Below are 24,445 nucleotides of genomic sequence, written 5' to 3' on the forward strand. Positions count from 1 at the left end.
CAATCATCTCTTCATCTGAGACAGAGTAGTGGTTCATTCTCAACATATCTGCAGAACACTCACTGACAACATATTTTAAGTAAATGTTGATTGGACAGTGTATGATCTATGGAACAATGACACCGTCTGCATTTAGATTTGTGACCTATAAACCCTCGCTTTCACGATGCATAGGTGTGAAATCTCCCGGGGAAATGAAGGCTACTGCTCTTTTTATGTCTTCACTATAGACTGAATGACTGAATGAACTCATGTGTTGAAAGGTGTTTGTTGGTAGTTGCGACTCTGAGAAAAAAAGAAAGCGTTCCAGCTGTCTTTGCAACAGTGGAGACAACAATAACAGCACTTGGAAAAGATTTGGAAAAGAGAGGTTGTCTGTTTCCACTTTAATGACTTCATTGTTTTGCCGGTTAAGGTTAGGGACAGGGTCTTGGTTACAGTTTATATTGGGAAAAAAGTAAATACTGACTTGAAGCATGAGACAGGATGTTTCCCTTTTTCTGTTTTTCTGTTGGTCAGTCTTTTGGTCAGTCCGCTGCCCTGATCCGGACTAAAATATTTAAATTGCAGGATGGATTGTACAGACAGTCATGATCCCCAGAGGATACATTCTCTTGGCTATGTTGATCCGTGAGATCACTACAAAGTTGACATTGCAACAACTTTGGAGATTTCCATCTCCATTTTCCCAATGCTTAAGTTTCTCAACGAATACCTGCAAAGTCTGCAAATCTGCAAAATATTGAGATCCCCTCAGCCTCAGCTGAACTTTGCGTGCAGTTCTCATTAGCAAATATTTGCACGTTACCTTGCAAAATGCTGAGTAGACTATAACAATGGCCAAGAGTATTATTGACGTAAATAAAAGCCTCACAAGCTGTTAGCATGGCTGCAGAATGGCAGTCGTATTCAGAACTAACTAAAACCACAAGCCCCATTCAATGACTCAGACATGTGGGACTCAAAATCCGGTCTCTTGGCGTCATCGTCTACCTCAACGACCTTCCTATGACTTCTGTGCTTGCTCGATGCATGTTGAAGGAAACCTAATTACTGCAATGATTATGATCACTGGAAATGCTCTGTCCAGGAAGTGATTACATTCTTGTGCAGTAGAATATGAATTGTAGGGAGGCGGGGTTGGTTTGACACTTGCCATGACAAAACGCCTGGTGGCACAAAGAATCTCACTATGATCTATTGTTGACGTTTTTCTACCTCGATGAAACTCAAGCACATTGGTCACAGTCTACTGACGTTATAGACATTCTGATCAGCTGTGCCTCTGAGCATCAGGTAAACATTTCCTGCCACAATGAATACTCAGCGTCCTGGAATGAATTCCTTAATACGCATTTCACTCTTTTTTCACAGCTTCCTCGACCCAGGCCATTCTATTTCCCTCCCTCCTTCCATACTCTCTCCCTCTTTTGATTTTTCTTCCTCCTGTCTCTCTGAGAGAGAGGGAGAGAGTGAGACAGAGAGAGAGAGAGAGAGGAGCTGCATAGTGGGAGTGTGTTGTCCCAGTGCCAGGGCAAAAATAGACAGTAAATTACAGAGCCTTCTGAGAACACCCCACTGTGCCGCATGACCTCAAAATAACACACACAGACATACACTCGACTCGACATAGACTCACATGCAAACATGAAATACACAGTGTGCGCTGCCCTACTTCTATGTCTCCCCATTCAGCCTGTTGATGTGACGATCACACAGAAACTTTTTCGCGGTGTGCCAGTCGACGGTCCTGCGCTGGAGTTATGTGCCAGTGGAGGAAACTCTGAGTCTGATTCACAGATGTTAATGTGATTACTGCCTCATCTCAGCTTACCAGGACACACAAAAACGCACACACACATACACAGGCTCTACAAAGTATTCATCCCCCTGCCATGAAACAGTATTTCACCCGCGGCATAATCACATTACTACAGACTGTGTTTCAAAAAGAAGTCTGCGATCTCCTCTGTGCGTCTCTCATCCGAAATCTCCCATCCGATAAACCTCTAACATAAAACTTAAAACTTCCAGGAGACAATGCACAAACACTTCAAGCTAGATAAAAAAAACAAAAAAACAAACAGAAGACAGGGCAGTGATGAATGAACATCACAGGCGTTTGTCATACTCACCTTGAGCGAGTCAAAACAGGCAATGACTCTGCCATTTTCCACTTGACAGCTCTTGGCAGGGTGGGCGAACTTGCACTCGCTGTCCGGCCGCGAACACGTTCCTCTCTGGAATTCCCGACAAACCTCCAGCGTCAGCCACTTTGTGTCCCGGATCGGTGTCACGTTCACCGCCATTTTGAACCAGGCAGGAGGGGTCGAGTGAGAGGCGAAGGTATCCAGCGAATGTGATTATTCGTGCGTCCGTATGTTTCTAACGACACTGGGACAAACGATGAGAACGAGTGGGTAAAGGACATGGGAAAAAGCAGTTTTTTTAAGAGGTTTTGTCCCCAGGGTCTGATTCTGAGGTGAAGCCTGTGAGGCCTGGCGCTCGCCTACCACCTGCGGCCCATCCTATGAGTCTGTTTGTGGCTGTAATAGGAATCCTTCACCTCCTTGTCACCCAGGGCCTCGGCTTGGTGATGGCCACAGAGGTCTGCTTGGTAATCTCTCCCTCTCCTCGGTCTGTTTCTCAAACAAACACTCCAGTCCTCTCTATCACCTCCTCAGCTGAATTGTCAGATGAGACAAATGGCAAAACACATTATCGACCGTTGGCCCATGATGAAAAGATTGCAGGGCTAGAGGAGGAGAGGACAGAGGAGGAAGAGGGACGGAAGGAGGATGAGGGAGAAGGCTGCGGTGGACAGGGGACAGCAGAGAGAGACAACCTCCTTCCGTTCAAAGCGGCCGATAAAAGCTGCCTGTCTTCGGTATCAGGCTCCGTCTGCAGAGGAGGGCGGAGTGGCTGACTTCCACAGAAGGAGGGCTGAATGGCATGGATGGAGAAAGGTCTGGCTGGCGGACAGAGCGGGAGATGGAGGGAGGTGTCAGTGGATGTGGCTGGCAGTCCGGGGGCTCCTGGTGTGGCTGGCAACTCCAGCGGACGGGGACAGGCACAGAGGCAGAGGCGGCTTCAGTGGAGCCAAACAGCCAAAGGGGTCAACGAAAGAAGGCACTTCTCTCTGTGGAGAAGGAGGGAAGAGTGTCAGTGGAGCAGGGCTAAACACACACACACACACACACACACACTAACATGCATGCACAAGCCGAGGTTAATGCACTCAGGCGCACGTTTGCATTCACACACACAGCTTCATTTGGACATGTTTCCCTGTCGTTCTCTCGCACGTCCTCTCTCATGGTAGCCCTCACCGAGACTGCCAGGCTCTCAGCTGGAAAATCAAATCAAACACCATATCGCTAACAGTAAGGCTCCCGCATTCAGGCACAGACAATTTATTTCAAAGGAAGATGGTGACAGAGAGAAAGAGAGAGATCAAGAGACAGAGGAAGAGAAAGAAGAATTCTGCGAATGCGCCCCATAAGGATGACTCCGGCTGTAATTTATGAGAATCTCAGCCTTTAAAAAACTTAAATCAATGATGATTTTTTAAGCAAAGAGAAAATAACAAAAAGCAAAGTGAATGAAAAGTAACAAAATGCTTTTGCAATAACAGGCTTTTACACTTTCATAGGGAATTATTAATCTCTATATTTCACAGAACAACGGTAACTGAGTTGTTCTGAAAGAGCAGAAAAAAGGGAGAGAAGGGAGTTAGAGCGTTAAAAAGGCCAGCAACACAAGGGACGGGTGATACAAGACATTTTCATATCAAAATACAAATAGTAATGAATGCAACAAGATTCACTATGCTGATTCTTATGAGAATATCATATATGATATAATATCATATATCAATATATAATATTGACAGAACAGGTGAAACTGATCCATTCTTGTATAGCAATAGAACTCTGTGCCCACAATAGAACACAAGTTAAAAGGTCAGCACCACCTGGACCCCCCCCTTTCCTTTTAGAGTGGCACACTCTGTCAACTGAGTTTTTCGACTCATGGACATCGATAACAAATGAGCAAGCGTTTCAAATTATTGATAAGTGACTTATCAATCTGCCCACCCCCCTTGGTGAGATTGGAAATCAGACGGCTGGATGGTTCCAGCATCACTGCTGGCGGTCGGCCAGGTGAGACAGGAGAGATAAGAAAGCGAGATGAGATCATTACCGGAGACAAGAAAGGAGAGAAAGGGGTGAGACGGAGAGAAAGAATGTGAAATATTTGCTCCTCTTTTCTTTTGTTACGCACAATCCTGCGTGCTTCTCGAATGCACTCATCCAAACACTCTCTGACCTCGCCGCTCACATCCGGATGTCGAGAGAACAGACCGCTCCCCAAAACTCCTACAGCTGCTGCGCTCGCGGTAAGTGCCCTCATACCTACATCCCACACGTGGTTACATCACTGCGAGGTCCCCCACACTCAGATGTAACGTCTTTATGAATATGAAGCACTGGTATGATTTCTATATAAAGCAGACAGAAGTTTGTGGGCAACTTTAAAAAGGTCTTTTTTTAGAGTAAACCCCCGTTATTCAAGAAGCCCTGTTGTTCATAAAGCAGACCTGTCCCATTAATGTGTGGGCTGAGGATTACGTAACTCCTCTTTACCTCGGGGCTGACCGTGGTATATCAGAGTTAAGGTCAGATCTGTCTGTATTCATCATGATTTTGACTTGAGTGAAAAATTGAATGTCCTGTTTTTTGTCCGCTGGGATGACAAAGCCTGTTTTTGTTTTGTTTTGTTGTTGCGGTCCTGCGCCGGTGGAAAACACCAACAGCTAAAACTGCACTGTAAGCAGCCAAAAACACTTTCGTGAACTATTTTGTTAGAAAAAAAAAAATATAGCTGCGAACACAGCAACAATGATGAACGATGTGAAGAAGCCGTGTGTGGAAGCCAAGTGTTAACCCAACCCAATAGACACAAATACATTTTAGCCGAGCAAGTTTCTGCAAAACCACGGCTAAGTAAAAAACTAGAAATGTCTTTATGTTGTAACTTTCTGATTGTTTCGGTTTCTCTTTTGTCAGAATGCTGTGCTTATGCTCTATTTATGTTTAGGCACCAAAACCAATTGGCTTGGTTTGGGAAAGTATCACGGTTTGGCTTAAAATACCTGCTTTGATCGCCACCACCATGGATAGAGATGTTAAGGCTTCCCGAGAAAAATAATCGGTTTGGCTCACCACAATAACCACTGAAAATGTCCACAGATCTCTTTGAAAATCACCTGGTTTGTTTCCCACACAAACGGAAGGATATGTCTCCACAGCTCCTTGAAAATATCCAGTGGTGGGACTGGAACTGCAGTCGACCGTTTGGCAGCCTTCTTGGCTTGTTATAACGACACCACCTTCCCCTCCAGCTCCTGCTGCAACAGGGGGCTAATAAGTGTAATATAAACAGGATATGCTAAGTTTGGTATGCATGTCAACCTTGGACGTATCTATGGTTTGCCGAAACGCTGACTGATATGAAATCCTGGCGACGGGCTGCATGACATCACCCTTCGGTTTGTGGACAACCATTTTAAAGCTTGAGTTTGGCAGAAGGGCCATCAGCATCTTGTTTTTTTGGCGCCAGAAGTGACAATTTCGGATGAGAGTTTGCAATTGGGGAGGATATCCTGATTGGATCTGACTACAAATGCAAGGATAGACCATGGTAGCAGCAGTCAGTTTTAGTAGCACATGGCATTAAACAGCTGCTGTTCAGTAGCATTGCCAGCATGTCAACACGTATTACAAGTTCGTAAGGATAAACTGTGGATAGACCTCAGGTCCTCTGCTTGACTGGGAAAACCTTCATCCTACTATTAGACTACTAGCTATGTTTACCTGCATGTAGTGGATGCAAAAAAAAAAAAAAAATCAGGAGTTTTCTCTCTGGACTTTTTCGGAAACTGAAACAGAAGATGAGTCAAGTCGAAGCTATACTAGAAAAGTGATTCAGGCAGAAAATAATCCGGACCGCACTGAAGATGGCAGGTTGATGATGTCTGACAGTAATAGAGCATCAAGGGATTGGTTTTTTTGGGGTTTTTTTTTATCCACAATCACTGATACTGCAAGAAAAACACTGGTTGTTTGAAGAAAAAGGAGCACAAAAAAGGAGGCAAAGTGAGCGAGGAAGGGAGAAAGGACTAAAGTAAATATACTCCCTCGGTCAAACATTGATTGCTTATGTGTCATGCTCTCTTCTCCTATTTGGGCCGGTCACATCTGTGTTGAACTACTTCTTCAGCCAAAAGCTGATATTTTGGGCTGAGTGTGTGTATGTGTGTGTGTGTGCGGACAAGCGAGGCCAGGGCAGCCCACTGTATCTGGCAGAAAGACTGCGGTGAGGAGAGCGAATACAGACAGGGTTGCCATGACCAGTGCATTAAATATGGAGTGGTAAAATTAGTCTTCTGCATCGCCTATTCTTACTTACTTCCTGACCTCTCTCTATAAAATGTCTCTCTATTGCACCACTAAACCCCAGATGGTCGGATGGAAGGTGGCATTGCTTGCATGCAAATAAAAGCGGGGCGACCTGTCGTGCATACAGTGTGAAAGGCAAATGACCTCAAGAATGCAAACCCCTATAAATTTAACGAGAAATTCTGGCACTTTTCAACCTGCCATTCTGTTTCCCGGTCATGCTTAAAGGAATCGGGAATCTATCCAACGAATCTGCCAGATATCGAATCCGTTGCTGAAGTTATTAAAGAGTTTTGGCGTGGATGTATTAAGGAGAATCTGGATACAGTGTTAGAGGCGGTGCCCCGTTCAGTCTTATAAAGCTGCTCAGTGGAGCATGAAGCCTAAAATAATTCGACTTCCTGGGTAGAAAAGTCTCCTTTGAATCACCTCTGCATTGAAGGGCCCAAAGTGCACCAGACTTTGGCCAACTAAGGCTAACTTTCTGGTTTATCCCAACACTAACCTGGATGGGCAGAGCCTTTAAGTGATTTATTCATGCAGCTTTTCATAGACTTTCTGAATGTATACGGACCGTATGGATACAGTGTGACAATTCAATTCGTGGGGGTTGTGATGCTCAAAATGTGTCCAACGTGTCACAGTGTAGGCTCGTGGGAAAATATATTTTGGGCCCTGGTGCATCACATGACATTGTAATTACACGGTTTGGCCACTAAGTCGAGTTGGTTGAAGCACAGCGCACTGACTCAGGGGTCAGGGGGTCGAATAAAGACTGACAGTTCACAATAAAATACAATTTCTTTATCAAAGTATTGATAATATTCATTATATTCACAATCAGCTACACTCATTACTTCAGAGTAAGCTGCGGACTCACAGTGCCAGCAAAACATATTATGGGAAAAGCAGCAGCACGAGTCCTCTAAAGGTTCCCAAATACAATAATTCAATTATACAGGATTCATTTGAAATCCTCATCCCTGAAATCCCTGAAAGTGAACACAGACATTAGGTTCTGTTGCAAAATATATATATGTTAGGTCTGCTTCTGCTGAAAACTTACCAAGTTACCAAACACTTGTGTATTTGTGTATTTTATCCACTGTATCTAATTCTAAAGCAGACATATCATAAATCAGGGACCTGAATGTTACAAATGAATTGTATAATGGGGCATGTATTTTGAATGTGTGTCTATATGAGGATGCTAAAAGAAGAAACACAGGCAAAAAGAGAGCAAAAACTTCTAAATAAAAAATAAATAATAAAATAGCAGCACACATACACACACACACACACACACACTCACACACACACACTTAAACACCTAAAGTACCAGCTCTGGACCAGAATCACAGCTCTCACCATAGCTGTCCCACTGCAGTTTCAGGGGCCACGGGTCTGAGCACAGAGGAAATTTGTGTGCAGAGCGAAAACTCAGCGAATACCCAGTAGCACTGAACTCTGGCATGCACCGACATAAAAGAGAATATGCCCCATTTACAATGACTGCTTGGATTAAAAGGGAGGCAAATAGCTGGGGAATGTACACATATTAGATTAGACAAATTTACCCCGGAGTCCTAAGGCAATGTCACGGCAGTTTTCTCGCAGGAGTTGTGTTTTCTGAGGATTTTTCGCACAGCACTTCCTGTGTGATAAACCCAAGTAGAAAAACGGCCATGACAAAAATGAGCAGCCATCAGATAAAGCGGATTTAGTAATTGGAGCTCCACCTACATGTATTATTAGCTAAGGTTCAACAGTGATGTATCTCGTGCCAGGTTGAACTACAGTGCCGTAAAACCTGTATGAGTGAGCGAGGCTCGTTAGACCAAGCGTCACGTCAAAATAGAGGATTAAAGTGAAGGGGTTAAAAATATGAGGAATGGCTCCGGCGTCGAGGAAATATATAAATAAAGGAGTCATCAATAAGCATCTTAGCATGTGTGAATAATGCATGTGGCCATTTCCCGTAGCCAGAGGCAGGAGATATTATTACACCATCAGATCAACTAGCCAAGGTAATAAATTGGAAAGGAGAGGGAGGTAGAGAAAGCCGGGGATATTACGGACCGAACGGACTCTCCAAAAAAACGACGCATTCACATACACAGACACACACACACAGATACACACAAGCATAGAAAGTAAAATCTAAGATAAACATTTTGTCTCCCTGATGTCTCACTGCAGCTGTTGATATGTGGTCTGCACAAAGCTCGGTGTAATGCTGCCGGTGTCAACGGGGTTCATGTGTCTCCTCGTTTAAAGAAAGCTGCCTGATCCTGCGCTAATCCGTCAGTGCCTCTCCTTTGGACGAACTCTGGATTATTTTCACGGCTGTGACATCTCTCCCGGAAAAAAAACACGTCAATTTCACCTCCAGTGACACCGCCGCCGCTCAATTACTGACTGCTATGACATGATTTGTAGCATCACAAATAGTTTAAAAAGCCAATCCTGGTCCAATCTTCAGTGTCCAAAAGATGTGATGTAGAAACACTAAGCCTCAAATAGTGATGCACGATATATATACTAATAGATTATCAGTCCAATTTTGGGAATTTTATAGTATCAGATATTTTTCCTTATCAGTGAAATTAAAGCCAGTGAGTAAAGTTCATAATATGAAGCCAAAGTGCTTTCTTTGATTTAACAGCCACAGCATGTACTCTCGCCAACACATGGGATGTGGGATGCAACCTTTAACAAAGAAAAAGAAGAATACGAAGACGAAGACGAAGACAAAGACGAAGAAGAAGAAGAAGAAGAAGAAGAAGAAGAAGAAGAAGAAGAAGAAGAAGCGCATTATGCTGTTGTCATGCTCAAGACATCAAACAGCTGCACCTAGGTAGAGCCAGTCAGTACAGGCTAGATCCAATTATGTCATCACTGGTGTGGGCAGACATCTTAGCCTTTCATATCCTCAGGTGTGCCAAAACTACAGGTTATGAACTTGTGTTGAAAATACCAAAATGTGAGAATACCATCAACCTATCGGTATTGGCCATGAGAAGTAGGTAATTGTTGGTTATAGGCATCACCTTAAGAAAAATCCATATCGTGCATCCCTCGCCCAGAGTGCACATTAGTGCTGTCACAATACCAAAGCGTATAACTTTGATACAATACCTTGAAAAATAGCAACATTCAATAGCATGTTTGATGCCACGGGAAAGACTGCCACAACTTTTAGAGCATAAAATAATTGATTTTTATTTAAAGACAAATACAGCAAGGATCGTGTATTGTGTGATAAGCACAACAGCATTTAAGGTAACTGGTTGTGAGGAGGCGGGCCTATATGAGCAGCAGTGTGTGTGTCGGAGAGAGGAGAGAGCGTGAGAAACACAGCTGGTGTCAGTATCAATACTGTGGAAAATAAGTAATGGAACAGTATCAATGTTTATCAATATTTCCATATTTTAGACAAGGCAGGAGAGGGAGGAGGATTTGAATGTTGTAGTCAAACCTTTTGTTCCTCAAAGACACACATAAGATAATTTTTATGTGTGCCTTAATAGGACTGAGCAAAAGCTGTATTCTGTTCATGGTTCTCTACAAAAACACTGAGTTTTTATAAGTTTGTACACAAAACAAAGAAGCACTGGGGTTTTTGCTTGTTCCTGGTTCAGTCTGTTAATTTTGGCACCTGTTTTTTTAATTCATTGTTTCTAAGTCATTCAACAAAGATCTATATTTTCAGTCAACAAAAACTAAACGTGACTGTTAGAGAGTGCTCTTTATTCATATTGATGCAACGAGTTAATTGAAGAAATCAGCCGAGGGTTCTGTTTTATTAATTAGAAGCGACAGTGTGTTATTCTGCGGGTTTGTCGAATATGTCTTCTAATTACCATTTGTCTATCGTTCACATTATTATCAAGCTTTAATTAATCAACAATATTGCAGTTCACATTTTTCAAAGGTGACTTTTTTTAATTTCGTTTTGCTCATGAAGTTTGTCAACAAAACACTTTTCCACTTCTGCTGATGAAATTATCGCCGAGCTGCGCGTCTTCATATTAATGCGTCGTGCTCGGCGCAAGCCACATGGAATTGCACTTTGTTTTATGGCGAGGCCTCTCGCTCTGTTACCGCGAGCCACGCTCAGCCCTGCATCTGAGAGCAATAGAGAAGGGAGAGAGAGGAGGAATGAGGAGTGAACTGGGGCCAGAGATGGGAGTCATTTATTCACCTTGAATGACTTCCAGAAAAGAAGAAAAATAGAAGAAGGTGAAGAGAAGAAAAAAAGCCAGAAAGCAGGTTCCTCTGTTGATTTCCCGCGGCTGACCTTCTGAAACGCTATAGACGGGGGAAACAAATAAAAGAGCAATGGTCAAAACCAGCTGGAAAAGTGAGAGGAAACAATTTGCTCTTGTTCCCCAGGAGAGTCACAGCGTTAACTCTGATCTCTGGAGTTGGTGTCTGGTAATGAAAAGGTCCTGTTTGTTTAGGCAAAAAGTTGACGGCTCACACATTCCTCAAGTGTTACAGTTTCAGAGGAGGGCTCAGTATCCGAAAAATGTTTCAATGCCTTCTCCTTGAGGATGTTGTGAAATCTGCTTGATTGCTGCACCTTCTGCAAAGCGAAAAGAGAGGGAAAGATGGAGGGTGGGAGGGAGAGGAAAATTTGGTAATGCGAGAGGTTAAAGGGCGCTGACTGCAGCAGCAAAAAGCAGATGCTGGACGTTTCGTATTACACCGCATCGCCGGCTGACCAGGATATCATCTATATACGACCCGAGCTACCCTTTACACTGATAGGAGCATCAGGACGGAGGGGAGGGGGGAGGCGAGAGGCTTTGAGAGACAAATAGAGTAACGGAGAGCAGAGGTGGTGACAGGGGACGGATACAGGCTAGAGGAAGAGTGATGGGAGGCAAACAGGAGCAATTAGTGCGAGCTGGTGTGAGACAGAGGTTAGTGTCTGGTAGTGAGAGGGGAAATACAAGGTGAGCAACTGGCAGGTATGTAAGAGCAGGAATCAAAGGGCGGAGAGGGAAAAAAAAGCAGATTTTTGTTCCATTTCAAAGCACTGCTGGAACTCCACTGTGATACCATCCTGACATTCCATATCTCTCTTCATTTATCTTCCTCTGATCCCCACCTGTTCTCCCATTTCTACTCCTCTTCACACGTATGCCTTCTCAGTGTTTTCCAACTTTTTTCTCCCCAAATCTTACCTCCCTCTTAGAAATCTGCTCGCCTTTCTGCTAAGTTGCACTCCGAGTATCATGTGACACAAACAACTTTGTGAACGTGGCTCGTCTTTTAATAGCAGCTGTCCTCGTTTTCGTTCGCCCACTGTCTCGGCCCCCTCTATCTCTCCTTCCTTCGTTTCCTTGTTCACACAACACCTTATGCTGCAGCGCCACGGTAATGTGCTGCAAGGTCACCATCGCCACGGCAACCGGAGAAACCATGTTTAAAAGCAAGGACAAAGCGGTTAATGGTGTCAGATCCGGCCTGGTGTCATAGCAGCGCGGCGGACATCGTATGAGAGACACCAAGTTTTTTTCAAATGAACTCCGAGCGTGACATTTGAACCGCTGGATTCCTCGACCTTCCATTAATGAGGCTATTAAAGCGGTTAGCCAAGGCGCTGCAATAGAAAGCAAAAATGCAAACTCTCTGGCTGTTCAAAGAGTGACCTTTAAACCAACATGGAACTATTTGCAAGTGACTTTCTGCAACCGTCTGTTCCACAGCGTGCCTTTTTGCTGAGTCTTACCACAACACTGGTGATAAGTGACACCATATTTAAACTGAGCTAACAAAACAACAAACAACAAAAATCAAAGCTAGACAGAACTGGAAAGATAAGCAGTGAAACCTGTATATATTACTTGTATTTAAAGATCTCAACCTGCTTGATGCCAACTAGCTATACGCCCGAAGACAGCATGAGGACCGTGCTTTTCATGTGGCTAATATTTTGGCTCATTAACTCAACATTTATGTTGGGGTTGTGTTTCACTCCAATGGAATAGTTCTGGTTGTGCAAAACGAGGAATTATAGGATGTTCTACTACAATACATTCAGACCGAACAAAGGTGACTTCGGTCCAACAATGAACATTGAGTTAGCGTGGCTAAATAGCAAGCCCAGTCACCAGAATATCATGTTAGCAGTTTACGTTGACATGAGTACCAAATGTGGCATATCACGTGCGTATTATATTCTTATTAGCATTACCAAATGGTAATTAGCAAATGGACGGATGGGACTTTGAGCCACACTACTGGATATTTTTTGGGAAACCTGGAGACATTTCCAATTGGACTTGAACCCTAGGCCACCGCAGCGAGGACAAGCCATTGTACATGGTTTGCAAGCTCAACCTTAACCAAGGTTTTTTTTTTTTTTTTTTGCAAGAACCTAAACAGAGAATATGAACAGCATTGAAATAGAAAATTCAATCTTAACAAATGTAAAGTTGTGCCATCCAAGTCCAGTTTGAACTTATCTGTTGTTTTGCAGAAACATACTTGACTAACATTCATTCTGGCTATTGGGTTGAAAAAGTTGCTGTTTATGAATGTGACACTGGCTTAACATAACACAGCAGAGAAGATAGCATTGAATTGTAAGTTATAAACCAATTCCCGTGCTATGTTTTAAAAAGCCCTGAATGTTTGAAATATGAATTTCTAGAGTGGCATCAACCAAAAGTTTCCCAAAATGCCTCTTTGCTGGTCTGTACTCATATCCCAAAGTTGGTGATTAGTGACACCTTTAATCCAACCAAAATAAAAAAATGTTCTAACCACAAAATAACTTTTTGTTGTCACAACACTGAAGGAGTTTCATTTTTGCAACTATCGAACCGAGGTCGACACACTGACAGACAGCCCTGAATAGATCAGCAACCTTCTTGAAGACAATGAAACCTGTATCCTATTTCACTGACAAGGATGAGAGAACCTTACATGAGGAATTGCTCATAATGTTCTGTCAACAGAGTTTGGCCCTTTTTATATTCTCCTTGACCCACATTGTCCAACTTCACACTTGAACAGTATTTTCACAAATCAGCTCTGCCACAGCCTTTTATCAGGCCAGAGCCGAGCTGCTTTGTCGAAAAAAAACTATGACGAGAAAATATAAATTGACGACCCTTTTTTTCCACATAAAAGGCTACAACTTAAGGAGAAGATACCTTTGAAAACATACACTATGAAGAAATGTACGATTTGTGATAAACAACCCAAAACCCAAAGGAAAATAGGACATATCCAGGGTCACACATTGAATGCTCCTCATTGGTGAATCCTCTGCTGCCCACGGCTATCTCCTAGGAGTAGTTTTAGCCGCTTGACCTGTTGCTCTTAAAAGCAGAGTCTTGTCTTTCAAAAATGTTTTGGGTGTGCCAATAATTTTAGCCAACGTCACAGCTTCTTGGAAGGAAGACAGGAACAGATTTATGGACAAAATTCATTTAAAATGCCACTGAAAATTAGACGAGAGGACAGCAACCAAACAGCTGGGTCGAACAGGCAGGCCGACACGCTGACAATTATAAAAAGAAACGCTGATGATAATGTGACATTATCGAGGGCTAACATTACTTTCAGTCTTCTATATTTCATGTTTATAGGGTAGCAGTAGGGAATGAGTGCAGGATTAATATAGAGATGACCGAAATGGAATGGAAATGCCAGAGTCAGGCACAAAAATGTCAGACGAGGCACAAAATTATCTGGCAGTAAACAGAATTCTTAGTTTAGCACAGCTTGATCCAGCAAAAGGCTTCTATTTCTACATTATTCTGTGAATCTTACCCTCAGCTTTCTAACAAATTGCACAATCCAGTCAGTAGTATACAGCAGAACCATCACTGTGGCTTCGAGCCTGAACAGATTTACAGGGGAACCAGCAACTGGCTAGCTAGCAGATTGAGCAGGACTTTCATCATCTACAAACACATCAGGTGACACAGTGGTAACTTACTGTGTATTTGATTGGTTTGTTGGTGCACATCGCTTTTTTTTCAGCTTCTTTTTGAGGCAGCATGACTGAAAAGCAGAAAGCTGCTGACCATCAGCTGGCTGATCACTTGACACAGGCCGGGAGTTGAGGTGGATCCTGAGGGGTTGTTTGCTAATTCATGATGTCCCATGTATAACAAAGTTGATGACACAATTTGCCAACAAGAAACAAATCTTTATAGCATTTTATGGATTAAAACTGGAATATAAAAAGCTGGATTTAGTCATAATAGTTGATTTATGACATGTTTGTAGCAGCACGTTGTTTTTATTTTTTTATCTAGTATAGGAGCAAAAATAGTTTATCTCACAGGTCCTGCTTTTGCTCCAGTAATTGAAATTAAACTCTCATTTTGATCGATTTTCTCTTCAGCGTTGAAATCGTGACATCCCGAGCATAGCGGGCGTCAAAGCGGAGGGTTAGATCTCAGGGTTTTTTTTTTTTCTTTAAATATAAGTAATATGTCAGATTTACATAATATCCTCATCAATAATGGCGACATGGCTCATTAAGAAAACATTAAGTCACATGACAGTGAATAATGGAAGGCAGCCAACTTTCTTCTTTTACTTTAGCCAAAGATGTAGCATTTGGTCCCCATGACATTTCTCAGCCACCATAACATTTTGTGACGGACATCTCGGTGGCATTAATGAGCTCAAACACCTTGCCGAGGGGACAACAGTATTACTGACGCTCACACGTGTACCCTGTCAAACAAAACGCCTGAGACTTGATCCAGCCAGTCTTGGGGCTGAGTGCCGGTCATTCTCAAAATGATACTCCATTACCGTGATGTTTCCACAGATTGTACCATCAGGGTAATCTAAGATGTCATCCTGTTCTCACACGCGCGCATTAGTATTGACCACAAACCATGAGACAGCAGATCCTGCATCATCTACGGAGGGGGGATGCGCGACTACGGAGATGAATGGAAGGTCAGCCGGTGCATTTATATTCAGGACACAGCCACATGAGTAATATGTATGCATATGCACAGCTATCAACTATCAACTCGTGCCCCCGCTCTCTACCACGCACACACACACGAACACACACAGTCTACGACTCCCCTCCTTCAGCTGTAAGACAAACAGAGGGGAGGGCAGGCAACGGGGGCAGTCAAGTGGCACGTGTGCAAGCTGTCGTCTGCACTGTGATATCAGCGCAAGTGTTTAAACAGCCTGACGTTCACAGAGCGAGAGACAAGGGAGGGGGGGGGGCGAGGCAGTTATGGCAGACGCCCACATGAATAGGGATGTGAGATGATTTAGATACTTTGTTAGTGTCTGTGTGTGTGTGTGTGTGTGTGTGTGTTAGGGTTATGCATACATCTTTTTTGTTTTTTCTCTTCAACTGCTCCCTCCTCTTATCTTCACTGCAGTGTGGCTGCCCGGCTTTGGTAGTGCCATTGTGGTGTAATGCAGCGGTAGCGAGGGGTGTCATTGAGTTCATGGACATAAACCAACCCACTGCCAGACCAGTCTACTCCTCTCAGGAATAGCAATGGAGGAGGTGTGTGTATGTGAGTGTGTGTGTGTGAGAGAGAGAGAGAGCGTGTGGGTGGGTGGGAGGGTAGATGGAGAGAGATTGGAAAACGGCGAAGGAATCGGAGGAAAAGTCACAGAAAGACAGAAAGAAGAATAGACGGTGAGAAACAGACAGCGCGTGATAGAAAGGAGATGTCCGAGGGATATAGATGTAACGGGTGGACGGGGAGGCAGACGGATGAAAAAAAAAAAAAAAGGAGCTGCCCACTTTGAAAAAAAGCTCCCTTGTGTACATTTTACCACCTCCGCATGTGGCATTTCAAGCACGGGGGCCTTTATCAGACTTTAAAAAAGAAAAAAGGCAAACACACACTCACACACAGTATTTCACTTCTTTTTTTTTTCTTTTTTTTTTTACTTGCGCTGTGTTTCTCGAATGCCAACCTGGACAGGGACTGAGCCACGCAGGCAGACAGGTGAACAAGAGGATGATGAAAACAAAAGAAACGCGATGGACAGACAGGTAGAAGGAGTGGAGATATTCAGTGTGTAATGAGATGGGAGCAGAGTGAGATTCAGACGGAGCAGGATACAATAAGAAGTGCAGCAAGATAAGAATAATTTATGGCGCTGGAAAATCCATGACAGGAGATGGTTCTGTAACAGCAAGATGATCCGCTGATTAGGAGCTGAATGGCTGCAGAGTTGTTGTAAAGATTATGAAGCTTGGTAGACGAAGATGATTGGTTCTGATGATTTAGCTTTCTGTGGTTCAATTAAACCTGGCGTCATGGGGTGATCCCCCCCGCCAAAAAAACCCTAAAATATCTGCAATCAGTTTTCCAAAATCGCGACGCCACACATGTGAAGTGCTGGATCCCCGACTTGTCATCGGTCCAAACAAGGAATAATCTGTACTCTTCAGCTGTCTGTGACCGGTGATTCAGTTTGACACCTTAATCTGTGGAAATCACAGAGGGCTCCTCCATGGAGCCAACTGTATTTACTATAGATTACATCTTCCACTCGTGTGCATTAGTCCGGTGACAGCTTTGCAGACTGCAGGGAAAACAGCAATCATACGCCATTGACTGACTCACTGTGATTTTGCCACTTGCCAAATGGCCTCGCAGGACTCCCCCCAACCCCTCGCCCGAGTGACTGACTGTCTGTCTGCCAGTTTGACGCTCTCTGTTGATTTTCTGAGGGGACTCGGGACTCAAAGTCGGCTCCACTCACATCCCTCTGCTGTCACCTTGATCAGAGCATCCGCCCTGTTTTCTCTATTTATTTTTTTTCTCGATAATTGAATAATGTAAATCAGGGGTGTCATGGCGCTCGTGTCATTATGCACACGCACACACGTTTCCTCCCTGCGCACACACGAACAGCAGCGCTCATCTGCATTCGACAGACTGCCCCTGTGCCTGCTGAGGACAGCAGGGGGATGACATCACTTCTAAAGGACAGATTAGTTGTGGGATGAGACGAGGGAAGGTGGGGGATGAAAAAGAGAGAAAAGAGGCCAAAGTCATAGAAAAAACAATCCTTATTTTTTCCTGTAAATCAGCGCAGTCAAACGCATGTTACACGCATCCCCTCCCTCTCCTCTGTTAGAGTCTCTTTCTTCCCTCGCGCGGGGTTGTTTAGTCGGAGTCGTGTGCGCTGTGAAATTCAGTATGTATCTGAGTGCCTCTGCGCTCTCGCTCGGCTCTATACTCTAATGACCTTGTAGATCTGCCGGCTCTGATCTGCAGAGAAGCTTTTTTTTTTTTTCCGACCCGCCGATAGTCAGACGCCGAAAGAGAAAACACACAAAGTGAGCCGTAAAAAAAAGAAATAACAAGGCAGAAAGACCAGAGAGTCAGACAGACAGCTGCAGAGAGGGAGAGAGACGGTGGAGCGGTGGGGAAGTGAAACTGTGAGAGGGAGACAAGAGGTGTGGAGAGGGTGAGGAGAGGGCGTGTTCTCCCAACAGCGGGGGAGAATATAGACAGACGCAGTGTCTGTTGCAGCATCAGTTGGTAAATCATAAAATCACATGAGACGAGTCGTTCCGCTCCAAAAATAAACAGGGTAAATAAAAAAACTCACGCGGTGTTCCCTCCGACGTACGTATTAATTGTCAGGCCACCCACAGATTTCCATCAACATTTAAACAACATGACGCTCCCTATTCCCAAAGTTAAGTTCTTGTTATAATTTCCCTTGCTCCAATTTGTCATGATATTCCAGCTGCAATAAAGTTTTGTTACTTGTGTTTTTCGACAGCAAACCACTGCAAGGCTTTTATTGTGAAAGGCAGAATGAGTTCAGATTTTAGACCTGATCTTCCGACTCGTCCATTGGTTTTGGGAGATCTCCTCCAGATCAGAGGTGAATCGGCACGCGCTCCCGCCACGGAAGATTGGTGCACGTGATCGGTTTTCGATGTGTGGTCAATGTCCGCTACGTGGTCGAGTTGCGTCTGTCACTCGCAGTCACTCATATTCTCTTCACTTTCTCCCTTGTTTTTTTCCGTTCCAGATGAGCCCTGCGTCATTCCCGCCTCACGTTTGCATGTGCGATCTTTATAACGTGCGACCCCCTGTTGCTGATCGGTGGTGCAGTGTGCAACCCCACAAGAACTCCAAGATTATTGATTACAAGACATAAAGTTGTGAAGGGTTAACACCGTGGTGACCTGAAGACCAGTCGTCTTGGACACGTGCTTACCATGCCGCTATTGGCTGGGAGGCTTCACACCCACTGCACGAAGGTTGATGCCTAAAACATCCCGAACCCAGACAAAATGACGGCAGGGTCTCCGCAGATACGGACGCCACCTGAGTCGGATTCTTTAAACGAAAATCCTACTCATTCTGCCTTTAAGTATGTAGCTGAAAAAGTCTGCTCATTAAGGTAAACAACTGTGTTAATTGTCTTTTCTGTGAAGTTTTAAACACCGCAATGGACTAACGACAAAAGAAGCTACATAAAACTTTAACTTCCTGCACAATGTGTACATGTGTCAAAGAGCTGTGTATTACATTGTATTATATTATACTGTATATTAATTGGTGGGGGTTGGTGCAGAAACTTTACTTTACACCCAAATTATATCCACTTTTTTGGACTTTTGTACAGCACACACAATTCTATGATGATTTTTTAGTGTGTGTGTGCGTGTGTGTGTGTCAGTGTGGTTCAGACTGGTACAGGCGGCCTGAGCAACGCTGGAGTGTAATCATTTCCTGAGGGCAGCCGTAGTGTAAACACCCAGTAGTCCAGTCATTACACAGGAGGAGTGTACAGTAGGGTTGTTCGTATGTGTGTGTTTTTGAGTGGGTCTGCGTGTGTGTGTGTGTTTTCATTTATTCATTCATTCATTCATCCATAAGCTGTGAGTGCACATTTCGCTTTAGTGTTAACAGTAGGAGTCACACAACAACAGGGATTTCAATGTAGTCTAAGAGGCAAAGAGACAGAAGAGTGCAGCCTGCCAGGAACGGGAATGTGTGTCACTGTGTGCAGGGTTTTTTTTTTTGGTTTTTTTTGCATGTGTGTGTGTGTGTTAACTACTCTGCGGAACATTAAACACAAACGTTACCCAGTCTTTTGTCCACTCAGCTCTTTTCCACATTAAAAAAAAAAAAAAAAAAACCTCCCGCCTCAAACTGCCACACATTAGCAGACAAGCATGGTGGCCATCTGCATATGTATACACACATGCACACACACACACACACACACACACACACACACACGCCTACTCGCAAACATGCAATGTAACTCAACTCAAACACACATTAACACATCACGCTCAACATCCAGATGGTGAATAAAAAATAAAATGCCAGAGAATGTTGCGCAGGGACAAGTTAAGTCTAAACAAATGAACACACACACACACACACACGCACACACACACACACACATACACACACATACACTCACACAGTAAACAGCGAGGACTTACTGTATCTCTGCACGGACTCATCTGACTGCTGCTGAGGGGAGAACGGAAAGTGAAAACCTCATGCTTGCTTCGCGGCACTCCTCTCTTTCACTCCCTCCGTCACAGCCCCCTCCCTCTTTCCTTCATTTTCTCTCCCTCCCCTGCCTCTTTTCCTTCCTCCTCCTCCTCCTCCTCCTCCTCTTCCTCCTTTTCCCTCCCTTGTCCTTCACTCCCTTCGCTCCTTCTCTCTCTCCCTCCTCTCCCACTTGGCAGAGCCCTACTGTATTCAGATACGCCAGGCTCCATATAAGGCTGCACAGCTAAACATGTCACACATAATTTATCCACAGCAGGCTGCGAGTTCACCTTTCACAGCTCGCGCTTGGATCGAACGCGAAAGAGGGAGGAGAGGAGACAAGAGGAGAGGGACGGTGGGGGGGGAACTTAACAAACTTCTACTGTCAACAGCCACGTTCCCACAATTTCACACTGCCTGACAGAGTGTGTGTGTGTGTGTGCACGCATACGTCTTGTGTGCACGTGCGTATGTTAACAAATGCTGGCAATCAGACCGTGAAAATGCTACCGGAGAACCCCCAAAAAATGCAATTCACCTGCACTGTTCCAACACCTCCTTCTCCCCCCTTTTTCTCTTCTCTACCCTTTCGCAGTCTCTCTCCACCATCTGTATCTGCAGGCTGTAAATCTCATACAGATGCTGTTTGTGAGACCTGTCCACCTGCACACACACACACACAGACACACACACACAGACACACATACACACACACACACACACACACATACACACACACACACACACACACACACCCCTCCCCACCCGCCTCCACCTCCCACTGCTCTCCTTATCTGCGCCTGCTGCCTTTATAAAAACATGACTGACAGCAACAGAGAGAGGAAGAGAGAGAGAAGATTTAAATAAAAAGGGTTAAACAGAGTCTGTGAAAGAGAGAGAGAGAGAGAGAGAGAGAGAGTGAGAGGAGGAGTTCATTTTGTTGTGAGATTGAAACAGGGAGATGCGAGCGAGTGAGAGCGCGAGATAAAAATAACATGTCAACAAATAAGACGCCATGCGGAGCGCCGTCTAGTTGCGGGGCCGATCGAATCAGGCGCCGTTCCCTCTGATGATGTGTCAGGGTTTGTTTTTTTTTGCTTTGGCGTTAAAAATACATGCCTGCTGACCTCTCCTCCACTTCCTCTGGTTGAGTTCCTTTTAACTCACGGGCCGCTGCGTTGCACTTGAAGACAAAAAAAGAGAAATAAATGCGGCATGTGAGGAGCAGTTGTGGCCGGAGACAGAAAAGAAGAAGGAGGAAAAAAGCAGAGAGAGAGATAGACGGGGAGATTGGGAACAATAATAGCTGCACTTGAGTAGCGGTGCTAGCTGGTAGCTTTCTCTCTCTACTCCCTCCTCCACAGCTTCAGTCCACTCACAGGACAGCAAGAGTCACAGCTCTGTTGCCATGGTGTCTAACTCCATCAAACACTACGTCAGGTGCTTGTGTGTCTGTGTGAGCATGTGTGAGTGCACGGCGTTATGTGTTTTTCGTGGAGGTGTGTGTGTGTGTATGTGTGTGTGTGTGTGTGTGTGTGTGTCGGGTGGGTGTAACCAAGTGACTCAGAGCCACATCACTGACTTGTGGCCGCAATATATCAGGGTGTTTGGAATTTATCACTGTATTGGCTTGTGTGTGCATGTGTGTGTGTGTGTGTGTGTGTGTGTGTGTGTGTGTGTGTGTGTGTGTGTGCAAGGGAAAGGTGTTGATTGAACAGCAGCCTGCAGCCTGCCCTCAAAAGCACCTATGATGGATCTGTGCTGCTCTAAGTGTTAATGTTTAGCTCCAGCTTCTATAAATATTTATCAATCCGTTCATAGAGTCAAAGCGACGCACTACAGACACCGGGAATATGGAATTTTGATTTTAGAGCTGGCGAGTCACCGACACATTCCCAAAAAAGGTCCTGCAGTTGTATTTTTCCAGGGATGACACTGACTCGGGGACACGATGCAGCATCTCCAAGTGTCTCCAGGCATGTTGTATTGTGATCATCCAGAACGCAGATGGAGTCCAAAAAAAAAAGGACGCGAGAGCGTTTTTCTCTGGAAAAACTGCTTCCTCTGATTTATGCTCTGTCAGGAAATATCTGTTTTCTTTTGCCTCACTCAGAGCACACGCCGAAGGTCAGCTACAGATTTTCTTGCTCATGGACACTCCAATAGCTCAACAGCTTTCAAACATAAGGCACACAACATCTTCTACTACTGTACTAGCAGTAAAAGATATTTTACCGATGCAAAACTAGCAATATCGCAATGTGGAAATACTCTATTACAACCTGTAATTGTACATTTTGAAAAAATTCTAAATTATACTTTACATAATTAAGTAAAAAAGTAGAAAACATACTTCCAGCACAGTGCACTTTCTATTTACAGATGTATTTTTTGGGGCTACTTGGCAGCAGCAAAAACAAGCTGCAAACATAACATCGACACGTTATCACCCTATAAAGTTGTTATGGTGAACTTAGTTGCCAATTTACACATCCAGCAGACCTGGCGAATTAAAAGTCCAATTTTTACTCTCCTTTTACATCTGATTTGGTGTCCACCAACCCCTCAGAAAAAATATCAGTCTCTTCAGCTGCCAAATGTGCCATTATGTTCACCAGCAGGCAACAAACTTTGTCTGTCTGCCCCTCAAATTTCACTCATCAAAATTGCTCGTCTTGGTGTTTCCTATAATTCTTTCATTCCAACTAATGGAAACAGTTAAAAAAATGTTTGAAAACCTAAAAAACAGCCAGAGAAAAAAGCAAAATATGGCTCCATACCACTTGTCCGATGAGCTGGATGGAGCCATTTGAGTTGTAGCTACTTTAGTTGTTTGGGGAACACTGCAACACTCTTTCACCGTGAAGCTTCAGAAATGTTTTGTGGACTACAAAACTTCACCTGCCTCTCCATCGGCACTGGGGGGTGAGTAGATCATGAATTTTCATCTTTGGGTGCACTTGTCCCACTAAACCACTTGAACAATACGCATATTGTGCACACCACTTCCATCTTGTAACCAAGTTCACACGTTTTTTCTAAAGGTGGCACTTTGGAAAGAATTCATTAGTGGCATTAGTATAGAAGTACTGAGTACAGCAAAAGGTACAGACAACGGAGGCAATGTGGCCTACTATATTATTTTTGCAGTAACATATTTGCAGCATTCTGATGTTGCAGCTGGCCGTAATTGAGCGAATTCAAGCAAGATTAGATATACAGTTTTAATTTATTGTACAACAGGGCCTTCTATTTTAAATGCTCATTGTTTTAAAATATGAATCTGCAAAGGGCCTGTTCCCCCGAGACATAGTCAAGCAGAAGTGCTTATACCAGTAGTATAAAATGGAAATAACAAGTACTTCAGAATCACGCCTGAGTACAGTGCTTGAGCATATGTACTTTCCACCGGCGGGCTTCTAGTCCAGAGGGAAAGACGCAGTGATGAAGAGACAAGGCACAGTGAGAGGCTCTGGACTTGCAGATAATTGCTGCAATCGCAGATAATTTAATGCACACTAAGGTTCCTGCTCACTGCTCTGCTGATGTCTGTGTACGCGGCAGAGAATTAAAAGGACTTTCGAGGCGCCGCTTTCCCACTTGAGCCAGTGTCCCTCACATCCTCCCTCGTTCCGATCATCAAAACGGGGCCACGGATATATGAACATGTGTCCCTTGTGTTCCAGATCATTAAAGACAGGAGTGAGGGGAGAACAAAAAAAATGGGGAAGGAGAACAAAGACAGGAGGAGCTAAAGTTGGAGGAGATCTAGATCCATATATCATCTTTGATCCACGCTGCTAAGCAAAGCCAGAGCTGGACCGAGAGCAAAAGAATATCTACTGGAGAACCTCAAGGATCTTACCAAATGGAAAATCCAGCAGGGCGACCCGGAGTGACTCCGAGAGGTTTTCAGCATTCAGAACAGACCTCTGCTCTGTTGTTGAGTATCTAAGGTCAAATCATTAAACAGATGATCTTCAAACAACAGGAGCTATTTCTGGATGTTGAAACCACACGACCTTGCAGAACCTCTGTGTCTTTCTTCTTCTTCTTCTTCTGCCTCGACTGAACAGCTCTGAGCTCTGGTACCAACACATTCTGGGGCTCCAAGGGGGGATAAAATGTTTGAGTCGGTCAACACAGAGATCTACAACAGAGCAGCGGTTGGATATATGGGAATTAGCATTGTTCAAAAACCTCCAAATACAGAAACTCACCACTGAAATAACTGTGGTGTGACCTCCTCTTCTGCTTATAACCAAAGACAGACATATATCCTTCTGCTTTTCCTTCCTTCTCTTACTCACAGAATCCCTCAGCTGTATCTAAAAACACACTTTCAAGAACACCATATATACCCAGAGGACTGCATTATACATACATGTATATACCTCCAACAGGCGGCTTCAAGCCCTCCCGAACACCAACGCTGAATTATTACCGCGTGTGGGCAGAGATATAGATGCTACTGTCACA

The 24,445-nt window shown here is 44.1% G+C and overlaps 1 protein-coding gene across 8 annotated transcripts in view; it reads right to left on the bottom strand.

Annotated features, from left to right (window-relative positions):
• LOC115595455 (muscleblind-like protein 1) overlaps positions 1-24,445 on the bottom strand; it is a 162,814-nt gene that overhangs the window by 49,402 nt on the left and 88,967 nt on the right. For 7 of the 8 annotated variants that reach the window (XM_030439991.1, XM_030440032.1, XM_030440041.1 and 4 more), the window contains exon 3: positions 2,136-3,139. In XM_030439991.1, the coding sequence (XP_030295851.1) occupies positions 2,136-2,309 (174 nt within the window). In that variant the 5' untranslated portion in view covers positions 2,310-3,139. Of the gene's footprint in view, positions 1-2,135; positions 3,140-19,911; positions 20,043-24,445 lie in introns of those variants that run through there. The other variant, XM_030440001.1, reaches the window with a different exon arrangement.

Source organism: Sparus aurata, chromosome 2 (genome assembly GCF_900880675.1).
Source record: "Sparus aurata chromosome 2, fSpaAur1.1, whole genome shotgun sequence".
Taxonomy (NCBI): domain Eukaryota; kingdom Metazoa; phylum Chordata; class Actinopteri; order Spariformes; family Sparidae; genus Sparus; species Sparus aurata.